The sequence below is a fragment of the Salvelinus namaycush genome, chromosome 21 (assembly GCF_016432855.1).
Source record: "Salvelinus namaycush isolate Seneca chromosome 21, SaNama_1.0, whole genome shotgun sequence".
NCBI lineage: Eukaryota > Metazoa > Chordata > Actinopteri > Salmoniformes > Salmonidae > Salvelinus > Salvelinus namaycush.
The window spans coordinates 21,443,631-21,456,294 of record NC_052327.1 but is presented as its reverse complement, the minus strand read 5'-3'; the positions used below and the strand labels follow the sequence as shown (position 1 = coordinate 21,456,294).

Sequence of the window (12,664 nt, the reverse complement as noted above, 5' to 3'; positions counted from 1 at the left end):
CCCCATTGGTTCCAGGTAGAACCCTTTTTGGTTTCAGGTAGATCGCTTTTGGGTTCCATGTAGAACCCTCTGTGGAAAGGGTTCTACACGGAATCAAAAAAAATTCTACCTGTAACAAAAAATGGTTCTTCAAAGGGTTCTCCTATGGGGACAGCCAAAGAACTCTTTAATGTTCTAGATAGCACATGTTTTTCTCCTGAGTGTAGTGTTTTCTATCTAGTCAATAGACCATTAGACACTAGGGTTTGTGGTTTTCCCTTACAGATACAAGGTCATATCATTCTGAGTGGAATGTGTATGCCTCTTACATAATGAAATATAACAACCAATACTTCAGGAACAGAGTGCTGTGTGGTTTCAGGGCTCCTGTTATGAGGATACAACATGTTTGACAACAACAATATGCTTTTAATATAGAAATGTCTTCACGCCAGGGATAATATCCATTTAACAAGGTTTAGTAAGCCATGGGGGTCAATTTGGGGTTGTTGGGATGTTGTTTTTATTCAAAGGGGGTTAGTCTTCATCTAATGGTTTTAATCAGCTGTACAGCACTACAGCACAACTGATAAGAGTTTGGTTACCTATCGCTAAAGAGCAGCCAAGTTCAAAAGTTGCACTAGCAGATGTCCATATCAGTGTTATGCAAAGCTGCGCAGAATAATTCCTTGTTTGCCTAAGCGGCCTATAAGTAATTCATTGTGTTCAGTGAGACGGAGCATCTGTTCAACCATACCCCTGACCCACCAAGAAGCCCTGAACACCTGACACAAGGTGTCTCTTTTCCAGGTAACTGCGCTCATCAGATAATGACCTCGACTCAGGTTAATACTTACAAACAAGGGATCATTTTTCTGGCAAAGCAGGGCCTACTGCTAGACTTTTAGACAGGAGGACTTTTAAAGAAAAAGGGAAAGAGTGCAAACAATCAGGATAGTCACATCAAACTCTTGCTGGGGTCAGAGTGGAAGTGTGCAATAGACGGACAAGTTCCAGTTGCACTAATGCGTCTTCAAGCCTACACTCAGCAGAGAAGTAGTAACAGAAAAGTGCCCATCACTCTTCTCTCAGCCGTATTCAGAAAGGGCAAAAATGCCACTCTCACTCTCTACATCGACGGGGAAGTTGCGGCACGGACATGCGCAACGGTTACGTCCCTCACTGAGGCCCGCTTAGCTTTCCAGGAGAGGTAAGAGGGTAGCTCAGCCAGAGCCAGGCACTATTGCTTGACCTCTCACTGCCTCCTTTTAGGGCTAATTTCTTTCCCCAACTTCTCATCCATCCCCAGCTGACCTGAACTCCAAGGCTTGCTAGAAAAGTATTGGCATTCGCCTGTTGTGTTCTTCACTGCAAACAGTCCTTATGTGCTTCTTAAAAGCTTAATCATAGGAAGATGTAAAAGTGAAAATCAATGATAGAAATATAACTATAAAGAAAAACAGGAAAGTCTTCTAACTGGATATAATAGCACTCTAAAGAGTTTCATGTTTGAGATTATAAACGGGTTGGTTCGAGCCCTGAATGCTGATTGGTTGAAAGTCGGAGTATATCAGATCATATACCACGGGTATGACAAAACATTTATTTTTACTGTTCTAATTACATTGGTAAACAGTTTATAATAGCAATATGGCACCTCCGGGTTTGTGGTATATGGCCAATATACCACGGCTAAGGGCTGTATCCAGGCACTCTGCGTTGCGTCATGCTTAAAAACAGCCCTTAGCCGTGGTATATTGGCCAAATACCACACCACATCGGGCCAAATTGCTTAATTATAGCATGAATCATACGAGCACACACATGATACTAATCACAAACACACATATAAATGTGCCAACAAGTAAGGCATGACTACATCCTATATGGCTGTGCTCCTTCTCTTCCTCTTTACTTTGAATACATTATTAATTCATCATTGAGAGATTTCTGTGGTAAACCAGCCTTTAAAATCATGCCATACTTGAAGAAAATTGAAAATGTGGAATGTTGAGCGGTAGGGTTCCCCATTATACGAGAACAGGGATGGAGCTTGGGGGGCTAAACACTATGTTCAGCCGGGAAATGGGGTTCTGAAAAACATTCAGAAATATAAATATGTCCTGTGATGCAGTTTTATTCAAGAATCAATCAAACACAAAATGTTAAATTGAAGCTGCAGGTTCTGAAAGTACTTTTGTAAGTAGGTGAAATGAAATTCAGGAATATTAAAATGTCATGGACACGTGACCACATACAAATTACATTTGGAATTCCATTTCATTATAAATATTTTATGACTGTATTCCAAATAATCAAATACTGTAACTACTGTAAATAGATAATAGTATGTAACAATTAATACTATCAACTATCCTGACACCAAATAAGAAAATTCTGCAGGCTTTCCATTCCATTCCAAATGATTAATGATCATCCAATAATGACAGCCATCCAACAAAATGTGTTTCCTTTGAAAACCAAGTAATGCTCTCCTATATGAAATTAATAGAGAGTTGTACTATTGGAACTGATTGTCTGTGTGCATGCCAAGTAACTGATGTAGTTTGTAACATTCTCTTTTACTTAATTTCTTTGCATGTTAAACTACTGAAAGTTGATGCATTGAAATTAACATATGAGGACGCTGTAACTTCTCTGAAAAGCAGAAATTCACAAAGACTTGAAAAGTTCAGGTGGGTAGAGTTACGCAGAAAGCATTCTATAATGCCGGTGAATTTACTGTGCCTTGTAAAGTTAAAAGCTTTTCCAAAATGTCAAATACAACCTTTTAGTGACATAGGCATACAAAAATGGTAAAACAATGCATGCCTGCCTGTTCTTTGTACGAAGAGCAACCTTTTAAAACTGCTATTTCAGCTTCAAGAGGAATTTTGCAAATATGTTATTTAGATGGAATAATTGACACAAGAAATTTACAATTATTAACTATCAACACATGTAATTTTCCTTCAAAAGTACTAGACTCCTATATGCTTCTACAGGTCTACATTTATTTTATATGTGATTATTTTCCATTAGCTGGTAAACATAAGTCTCTGAAATGGTCCCTTGAGGTCTCTCGTCCTTATCCCAGTCTGCTCACAGAATTACAGCCTCCATGTGTCTGTGAAGTGTATGAAGGAAGCAAATGGATCTACAGATGTAGGATCTTAATTTGATCAGTCTTTTGTTGATAGGAATTTTTCTGCCCAGCAGGAAATGCAAACTCGTAGTGTATTTGAGTTTTAAAAAGGCTTATAAAGTTTGTAATTTCCAATTTCAGCCTTGATTTGCTCTAACGACAAACGCATCAACCCCTACAAAAATGGCCATCAATTATAATCCTCATAATAATTCATAATAACTCATAATTTCCTTTTGTTGCAGGATAATTTTCCTGCTGTAGCAAACTGGCTCAAATTAAGATCCTACGTATGTATGCTCTATCCCTGTATTCCTTCAGAGTAGCCCAAGAGTGTTTGAATACCCCTTCTGCCATGTCCTTTTCTCAACCCAAATCATACTTTGCAAACAGCTGCTAAAAGCTGAGGTGAAAGGGGTGTGGGATATTAGAAATGAATGAGTTGATAAACAAAAACTCAAAAGAAAAGTGTGGGAGAGGATACTCTCCCTGAAGAAGTTATTGATGGGCTACATGTAACGGATGTGAAATGGCTAGCTAGTTAGCGGGTACGCGCTACTAGCGTTTCAATCAGTTACGTCACTTGCTCTGAAACCTAGAAGTAGTGTTGCACCTTGCTCTGCAAGGGCCGTGGCTTTTGTGGAGCGATGGGTAACGACGCTTCGTGGGTGACTGTTGTTGATGTGTGCAGAGGGTCCCTGGTTCGCGCCCGGGTCGGGGCGAGGGGACGGTTTAAAGTTATACTGTTACATACACACATCCCCTCTAGTAGAGTAGTAGAGCACCAGCTATTATTATTGGCTATTCAAAAAAATACCACAGAAGGCCTACATTGCATTACATGGTAAAAACTGCAGTACTTTGAAAAGTGGACTATTTAATTTTTCTTGACACTGTTTTTAGCAATATCTTTCTGTGTTCACCGCACACTCTTACTGGAAATTAACGACGTGTAAATCTACGAGACACGTGGGTTAGGGATAATTGCACATAGGTCCATTATCATGCTCTCAAGGCCAAGCATGAGGGCTTTCTTTTGTTGTCCTTCCTTCTGCTTTTTCTGTCCAATATTGGAGTCTTAAGAACAAGATGCATTTTTGGGCTTCGTAGACAATTTAATAATTAAGCTCAATTTCTCTCTATACACTACTTTATAATGGGTTCAGATGATTTGATCTACTAGTATGGACAGGAGTGCACCAAGACCAAGAAAAACTTTGATCAGGTCATTGATCAGGTCACATGGCAAGGAAAAGTCCTAAACAAAATTAATCAGGAATCTGTGAGTGAGGTTGTTTCATTAAATAGCTACAGGCTTACTACCAGTTCGTATTTTTAATACAGACACTCCTGACCTGCAAACCAATATTTAATTTCAGAATTGGTAAAAACTAGGTTAGGATCAGGGTTAAGGGTTTGGTTAAGGTTAAAGTACGTTTTGGATTTTGATTAGTCGTTGTGTAGGTCAGTTTCCTTTGAGTCTCCCCTTTGGTCAAGTGTGGCGTCTACGTGATGCGATACTATTTTCAACCTGAGTTTGCCGTGGCGCTGTGAGGATTAAGGAACAGTTCCACCGTAGAGGATGCATCTCTTGCTGCTTATGGCTCTCTCTTAGCTTGTTATCTAGCTATCTATCTAATGCTAACAACGTGAAACAGTGTTGAGAAAACACGATTCATGTTCAGAACAAATGTTCCAAGCTTGCCACACAATCGCATTTATTGCCTGCCCCAAGACTGTAACTAACAAACGTTATTCCCGCATTTGATAATCTGATCGATTTTGTAGCTAGATAGCATAACGTTACTGGCTTGACAAATGCACAGCAAGCAACAGGTGAGTAACGTTATTGTTGTTAGAAAATGAATTCTGCTGGCTCTGTAACGGCCTATGACTTGCTTCAAATGAAATAATGTTTAGGTAGTGATTCGGGAAGCTTGTGCCGTGGCATAAAATATGGAACACAAGCGAGCTAGTTCTGACTGTTTAGTTAACGTTAGTTTGTATGTAAGGAGAAAAGGGCCCAGTTTAAAACAGTTACTGTATCTATCTCGATTTCGCCTAACGGGTAGGATTAAATGCATAGAAATAGAATGAATTGAACGGGTTTACCCATTCAAATAAATGATTCGTCCGTTCTATTCATTATATTTATAACTATGCATTTCAAAACGTTTTTAATCGAACACGAGATGTTTCAAGTTTGGTTATAGTGAAACACGTAAATTCTGGTTATTATTTTGACAGTTCGTTTTGGAAAAGTTATATATGTTGGTATTTTATGAGTAAATCTAGTTCTTTTTACCCCTAGTGGTTCAACTCTACCATTGAAATCGTGATGTAGAGTCACGAAAATGTGCCTACGTCATCTCAAGGTAGGGTTCGGCATGAAATACACACCTTCTACTGACGCGTTCAACACAACTGGGAACTCTGATAAAAACGAACTCCGACTGGGATAATAGTTTTAAACGGTCATCCAACTCGACTTTCCAACCTGAAGATCACTGTCTTCATGATTTTGACCTCGTATTTTCCTTATTCTCAGTTGTTTTGAACGCGGCATACATGTGCTCAAGGCTTACTATAAAATCAGGCGACGACGCGCCTTATTTATTAAAGGTTTGTAGTGATTTAACCTTTTTTAATTTTTTAAAATTATTTATCGTTAATATGATAGATACGTTCCTTATGTTTCCAAAACCGTACCGCAAGCAATGTGTGTTAACATTTAGCGCAAGAAGAAGATATATGCCTTCATCAATAGGCGCTAACTCTCTGATTTTACTGACTTACAGTTAATGAGAAAATCAGTACATTTAAATAAATAAATTAGGCCCTAATCTCTGGATTTAACATGACCTGGCTCCCCAGTGGGTGGGCCTGGGAGGACATAGGCCCACCCACATTGGAGCCAGGCCACAAAAGGGCTTTATTACAGACAGAAATACTCATCAGTTTCATCAGCTGTCTGGGTGGCTGGTATCAGACAATCCCGCAGGTAAAGAAGCTGGATGTGGAGGTCTTGGGCAGGCATGGTTACATGTGGTCTGTGGTTTTTAGTCCAGTGGGAGGTACTGACAAATTCTCTAAAAAGATGTTGCTGGCTTATGGTAGAGAAATTAACATTCAATTCTCTAGCAACTGCTCTGGTGGACATTCATACAGTCAGCATGCAATTTGCACACTCCCTCAACCTGAGGCATTGTGTTGTGTGACAAAACTGCACATTTTAGAGTGGCCTTTTATTGTCCCCAGCACAAGGTGCACCTGTGTAATGATCATGCCGTTTAATCAGCTTCTTGATTTGCCACACCTGTCAGGTGGATGGATTATCTTGGCAAAGCAGAAATGCTCACTAACAGGGATGTAAACAAATTTGGGCACAACATTTGAGAGAAATAAGCTTTTTGTGCGTATGGAACATTTCTGGGATCTTTTATTCCAGCTCATGAAACATGGGACCAACACTTTACATGTTGCGTTTATAAATTTGTTTAGTATAGTTAGCGTCTATGAATGGGCTAGTGAATGACTAGCTACAGATTGTACGCTAGATAATGTGATATAACCAAATCATTTTGGTGACCATTACTGGGTGGCAGGTAGCCTAGCGCGTTAGAACGTTGGGCCAGTAACCGAAAGGTTCCTAGTTCGAATCTCCTCACTGACAATGTGATACATTTGTCGATGTGTCCTTGAGCAAGGCCCTAAAGTCGCCATTCATTCAAGTCGCCCTCCAAAGTCGCCATTCATAATGGCAGACCCTGGCTGTGACCCCACTCAAGGAGAGTTGGGATATGCAAAAACACATTTCTAATTCACACGTGTATAATACACACTTGTACATGTGTAGTTGGATAAATATAAGCACCCACCAAAATATTATTATAAACAACCGCTATAGCTTTAAAAAAAACAGCGATAACTCAAAGATATTAAATCCATATTTTGTACCGTCCAAGGAGGTTCCTCGCCATCTTAGCTGCTGCACATCTAGCATTTCCCAGCATCTTTGCAGGAACTAGGGTGTAGTCGTTTTCTATGCGTCACAGCCATGTGTAGTAAATGTGTGCGTGTCACAATGCGACCAAAACAAATATCTACACACATACAAGAGACATATCTCACACAATAAAAAACATGGATTTAATATCTTTCTGAGTTTTCTATGGTTTTTGTAGAACCACCTGCAATTGGAAACTGACATTTCTAAGATACTTCATTCTCGATTCGTTGAAAAAAGTATCGCCAAGAACAGGTTAGTTAAAAAAATCTATGGCGGTGGTTTGTATGGGGCTTTCCTGTAACAGCCAATAAAGGACACCACAAATCTTTGGTTAAATCACATTATCAGGCATACAATCTGTAGCTAGTGAACAACATTACACCTGGGGTGCGTTCAGTACGACAGAACGATATTCAAAGTTTAATTAAACAGAAACAGTACTATACAGAATGACCAGGAGTTTAGAAATTTCAAATGATCACACCTTGCCACATCCACCAAATGGGAGCAAATGTACTTCAAAGACTGTTGAAAAACGGTGCACGCCGTTTGGGGAAATGTGTCATTCAGTACTACAAACTGTCACGAAATGTAGCGTTAAATCGAACTAAGGGCAGCCCAGGGGTGTAGTCATTAGTCGGACACTATTGCAAAACATTTTGCACCAAAACATGATGATTTGCAATGGAAACCTATTCTATTGGACAGATTGGGGTAGGTTCCTCCATTTTTCGTTTTCCTTTGCTTCTGTTTGCTTCCGATGGTTCCGATTGGATCCTAGTGAATACACCCCTGATGTAAATAATTTGAGTTAGACATGACCTGTGTGATATGACAATGCTCACAAGCTGTTGCACTTTCAAATTAATTGTGTATTGATTTAATTGTTTTGTATTACCTTTTTAACTAGTTGCCATATAGAGAGATGTGTGATGTAGCTACCAGTTGGTGGAAGTTGACAACAATCAAACAATGGAAGATGATTCCCCGACTCTGAAACCCAGGCGCATCCAGAACCAGAATGTGGTCCATCGACTGGAGCGGCGGCGGATCTTCTCTGGCCGGGCTGCAGCCCACTGGTACCGCGGGCGCTGCTTCCACCAGAACCTTTTCCCAAACTTCACTGTGGTAAATGTAGAGAAGCCTCCTTGCTTCCTACGCAAGTTCTCCCCAGATGGACGCTGCTTCATAGCCTTCTCCTCTGACCAGACCTCCCTGGAGATCTATGAGTACCAGGGCTGCCATGCAGCGGAGGATCTGCTGCTGGGGCAGGATGGGGAGACCCTGGCCAACGGCAATGACCAGCGCTCCCTCAACATCCGTGGTCGCCTCTTTGAGCGCTTCTTTTCCCTCCTGCACGTCACTAACGTGGCTTCCAATGGAGAGCACCTGAACCGAGAGTGCAGCCTGTTCACTGATGACTGTCGATATGTGATCGTGGGCTCAGCGGTCTACGTGCCCGAGGAGCCCTCTCCACACTTCTTTGAGGTGTACCGCAACAACGAGTCTGTGACTCCCAACCCCCGCTCTCCTCTGGAGGACTACTCACTGCACGTCATTGACCTGCACACTGGCCGGCTTTGTGACACCAGGTCCTTCAAGTGTGACAAGATCATCCTCTCGCACAACCAGGGACTCTACCTCTACCGTAACATACTGGCTGTTCTTTCTGTTCAGCAGCAGACAATCCATGTCTTTCAGGTGTATATATCAGCCTGCCTCATCTTCTGTACCCTATGCTTACCTGGTAGTGAGATTATAACGTTAAACCATCTTGATTGAATGTTTTTATGAAATTAAATGAATGTTTTTATAGTTCTAATGTCATCCTGTAGGTGACATCAGAGGGGTTGTTTCTGGATGTGCGGACCATCGGTCGGTTCTGCTACGAGGACGACCTCCTGACTCTGTCTGCGGTGTACACTGAGGCCCAGGCCGAGGGCCAGCCAGGCTTCTCCCGCCTCTACAAGGAGAAGACCATCAACTCCCTGAAGCACAGACTACTAGTCTACCTGTGGAGACGGGCTGAGAAGGACGGCAGCGCCACTGCCAAGCGACGCTTCTTCCAGTTCTTTGACCAGCTGAGACAGCTGAGGATGTGGAAGATACAGCTGCTGGATGAGCACCACCTCTTCATTAAATACACCAGCGAGGATGTGGTCACCCTGCGAGTCACTGACCCCTCCCAGGTACACCTAATTAAGGATCTCTAGTGGTAATTTGCAACCAAATTATTTTCGGCAGGGATAACAGAGCTAGGCAGGGGATAACAGAGCTAGGCAGGGGGGCCTGTCCCACCTGTATAATGGTAGGGCTTTACACTGTTTCCTCTATCTGGAAATACACTGTCTGCAATTTATTGAATTAGTTATTCTATATCCTATATAAGGGGACTGTTGATTAGTAACCAAATGAAAGGTTATTTGTCACATGCCGAATACAACTGGTTTAGACTTTACTGTGAAAGGCTTGCTTACGAGTCCTTCCCAACGATTCCGAGGGGGAAAATATTAACACAAGAAGAGTCAAATAAATACACAAGAATGGAGCTATATACAGGAAGTACCAGTACCATATTAATAAGCTGAGGTACAAGGTATTTGAGGTAGATATGTACATAAAGGCAGGGTAAAGTGACTAGGCATCAGGATAGATGAGAGTAAAATATAGAACAGCAGAGCAGCAGCAAATTATGAGTGTAGTGTGTGTACTGTGTGTGTTATCGGTATGCGTTTGTGTTATGTCAATGTAGTGTGTGAGTGAGTGTGTTCATGGTGTGTGTGTGTATATATAGTCTAGTGAGTGTGTTCATGGTGTGTGTGTAAATAGTGTGTATGTATAGTCTAGTGAGTATGTATATAGTGTGTATATATAGTCTAGTGAGTGTGTATATAGTGTGTATGTATAGTCTAGTGAGTGTGTATATATAGTCTAGTGAGTGTGTATATAGTGTGTATATATAGTCTAGTGAGTGTGTATATATAGTCTAGTGAGTGTATATATCGTGTGTATATATAGTCTAGTGAGTGTGTGTATATATAGTTTGTATATATAGTCTAGTGAGTGTGTATATATAGTCTAGTGAGTGTGTGTATATATAGTGTGTATATAAAGTCTAGTGAGTGTGTATATAGTGTGTATGTATAGTCTAGTGAGTGTGTATATATAGTCTAGTGAATGTGTATATATAGTGTGTATATATAGTCTAGTGAATGTGTATATATAGTGTGTATATATAGTCTAGTGAGTGTGTATATAGTGTGTATATATAGTCTAGGGAGTGTGTATATATAGTCTAGTGAGTGTGTGTATATATAGTGTGTATATATAGTCTAGTGAGTGTGTGTATATATAGTGTGTATATAAAGTCTAGTGAGTGTGTATATAGTGTGTATGTATAGTCAGTGAGTGTGTATATATAGTCTAGTGAGTGTGTGTATATATAGTCTAGTGAGTGTGTGTATATATAGTCTAGTGAGTGTGTATATATAGTCTAGTGAGTGTGTATATATAGTGTGTATATACAGTCTAGTGAGTGTATATATAGTGTGTGTGTAAATATAGTCTAGTGAGTGTGTGTGTGTATATATAGTGTGTATATATAGTCTAGTGAGTGTGTATATATAGTCTAGAGAGGGTGTGTATATATAGTGTGTATATATAGTCTAGTGAGTGTGTATATATCGTGTGTATATATAGTCTAGTGAGTGTATATATAGTGTGTATGTATAGTCTAGTGTGTGTGTGTATATACAGTCTAGTGAGTGTGTTCATGGTGTGTGTGTAAATAGTGTGTATGTATAGTCTAGTGAGTATGGATATAGTGTGCATATATAGTCTAGTGAGTGTGTATATAGTGTGTATATATAGTCCCAGTGAGTGTGTGTATATATAGTTTGTATATATAGTCTAGTGAGTGTGTGTATAGTCTAGTGTGTGTGTATATATAGTGTGTATATAAAGTCTAGTGAGTGTGTATGTATAGTCTAGTGAGTGTGTATGTATAGTCTAGTGAGTGTGTATATATAGTCTAGTGAGTGTGTGTATATATATTCTAGTGAGTGTGTATATATAGTGTGTATATATAGTCTAGTGAGTATGTATATATAGTGTGTATATATAGTCTAGTGAGTGTGTATATATAGTCTAGTGAGTGTGTGTATATATAGTGTGTATGTATAGTCTAGTGAGTGTGTATATATAGTGTGTATATAAAGTCTAGTGAGTGTGTATGTATAGTCTAGTGAGTGTGTATATATAGTCTAGTGAGTGTGTATATACAGTCTAGTGAGTGTATATATAGTGTGTGTGTGTATATAGTCTAGTGAGTGTGTGTGTGTGTATATATAGTGTGTATATATAGTCTAGTGAGTGTGTATATATAGTCTAGTGAGTGTGTGTATATATAGTCTAGTTAGTGTGTATATGTAGTCTAGTGAGTGTGTATATGTAGTGTGTATATATAGTCTAGTGAGTGTGTATATATCGTGTGTATATATAGTCTAGTGAGTGTATATATAGTGTGTATGTATAGTCTAGTGAGTGTGTATATATAGTCTAGTGAGTGTATTTATAGTCTAGTGAGTGTGTATATATAGTCTAGTGAGTGTGTGTATATATAGTCTAGTGAGTGTTTGTATATATAGTCTAGTGAGTGTGTATATATAGTCTAGTGAGTGTATATATAGTGTGTATATATAGTCTAGTGAGTGTGTATATATAGTCTAGTGAGTGTGTATATATAGTCTAGTGAGTGTGTGTGTATATATAGTCTAGTGAGTGTGTATATATGGTGTGTATGTATAGTCTAGTGTGTGTGTGTATATATAGTCTAGTGAGTGTGTTCATGGTGTGTGTGTAAATAGTGTGTATGTATAGTCTAGTGAGTATGGATATAGTGTGCATATATGGTCTAGTGAGTGTGTATATAGTGTGTATATATAGTCCCAGTGAGTGTGTGTATATATAGTTTGTATATATAGTCTAGTGAGTGTGTATATATAGTGTGTATGTATAGTCTAGTGTGTGTGTGTGTGTGTGTGTATATATAGTGTGTATATAAAGTCTAGTGAGTGTGTATGTATAGTCTAGTGAGTGTGTATATATAGTCTAGTGAGTGTGTATATATAGTCTAGTGAGTGTGTATATATAGTCTAGTGAGTGTGTGTATATATATTCTAGTGAGTGTGTATATATAGTGTGTATATATAGTCTAGTGAGTATGTATATATAGTGTGTATATATAGTCTAGTGAGTGTGTATATATAGTCTAGTGAGTGTGTGTATATATAGTGTGTATGTATAGTCTAGTGAGTGTGTATATATAGTGTGTATATAAAGTCTAGTGAGTGTGTATGTATAGTCTAGTGAGTGTGTATATATAGTCTAGTGAGTGTGTATATACAGTCTAGTGAGTGTATATATAGTGTGTGTGTGTATATAGTCTAGTGAGTGTGTGTGTGTATATATAGTGTGTATATATAGTCTAGTGAGTGTGTATATATAGTCTAGTGAGTGTGTGTATATATAGT

General features: G+C 39.2%; 1 protein-coding gene across 2 annotated transcripts in view; it reads left to right on the top strand.

Annotated features, from left to right (window-relative positions):
- Positions 1–4,710: 4,710 nt before the first annotated feature.
- The window catches only part of LOC120066174 (DET1 homolog), a 33,720-nt gene continuing 25,766 nt past the window's right edge, over positions 4,711–12,664 (top strand). Inside the window, exons 1-4 of one of the 2 annotated variants that reach the window (XM_039017352.1) lie at positions 4,928–4,960; positions 5,436–5,499; positions 8,044–8,834; positions 8,969–9,322. In XM_039017352.1, coding sequence (XP_038873280.1) covers positions 8,106–8,834; positions 8,969–9,322 — 1,083 coding nt within the window. In that variant the 5' untranslated portion in view covers positions 4,928–4,960; positions 5,436–5,499; positions 8,044–8,105. Of the gene's footprint in view, positions 4,961–5,435; positions 5,500–8,043; positions 8,835–8,968; positions 9,323–12,664 lie in introns of both variants that reach the window. The other variant, XM_039017353.1, reaches the window with a different exon arrangement.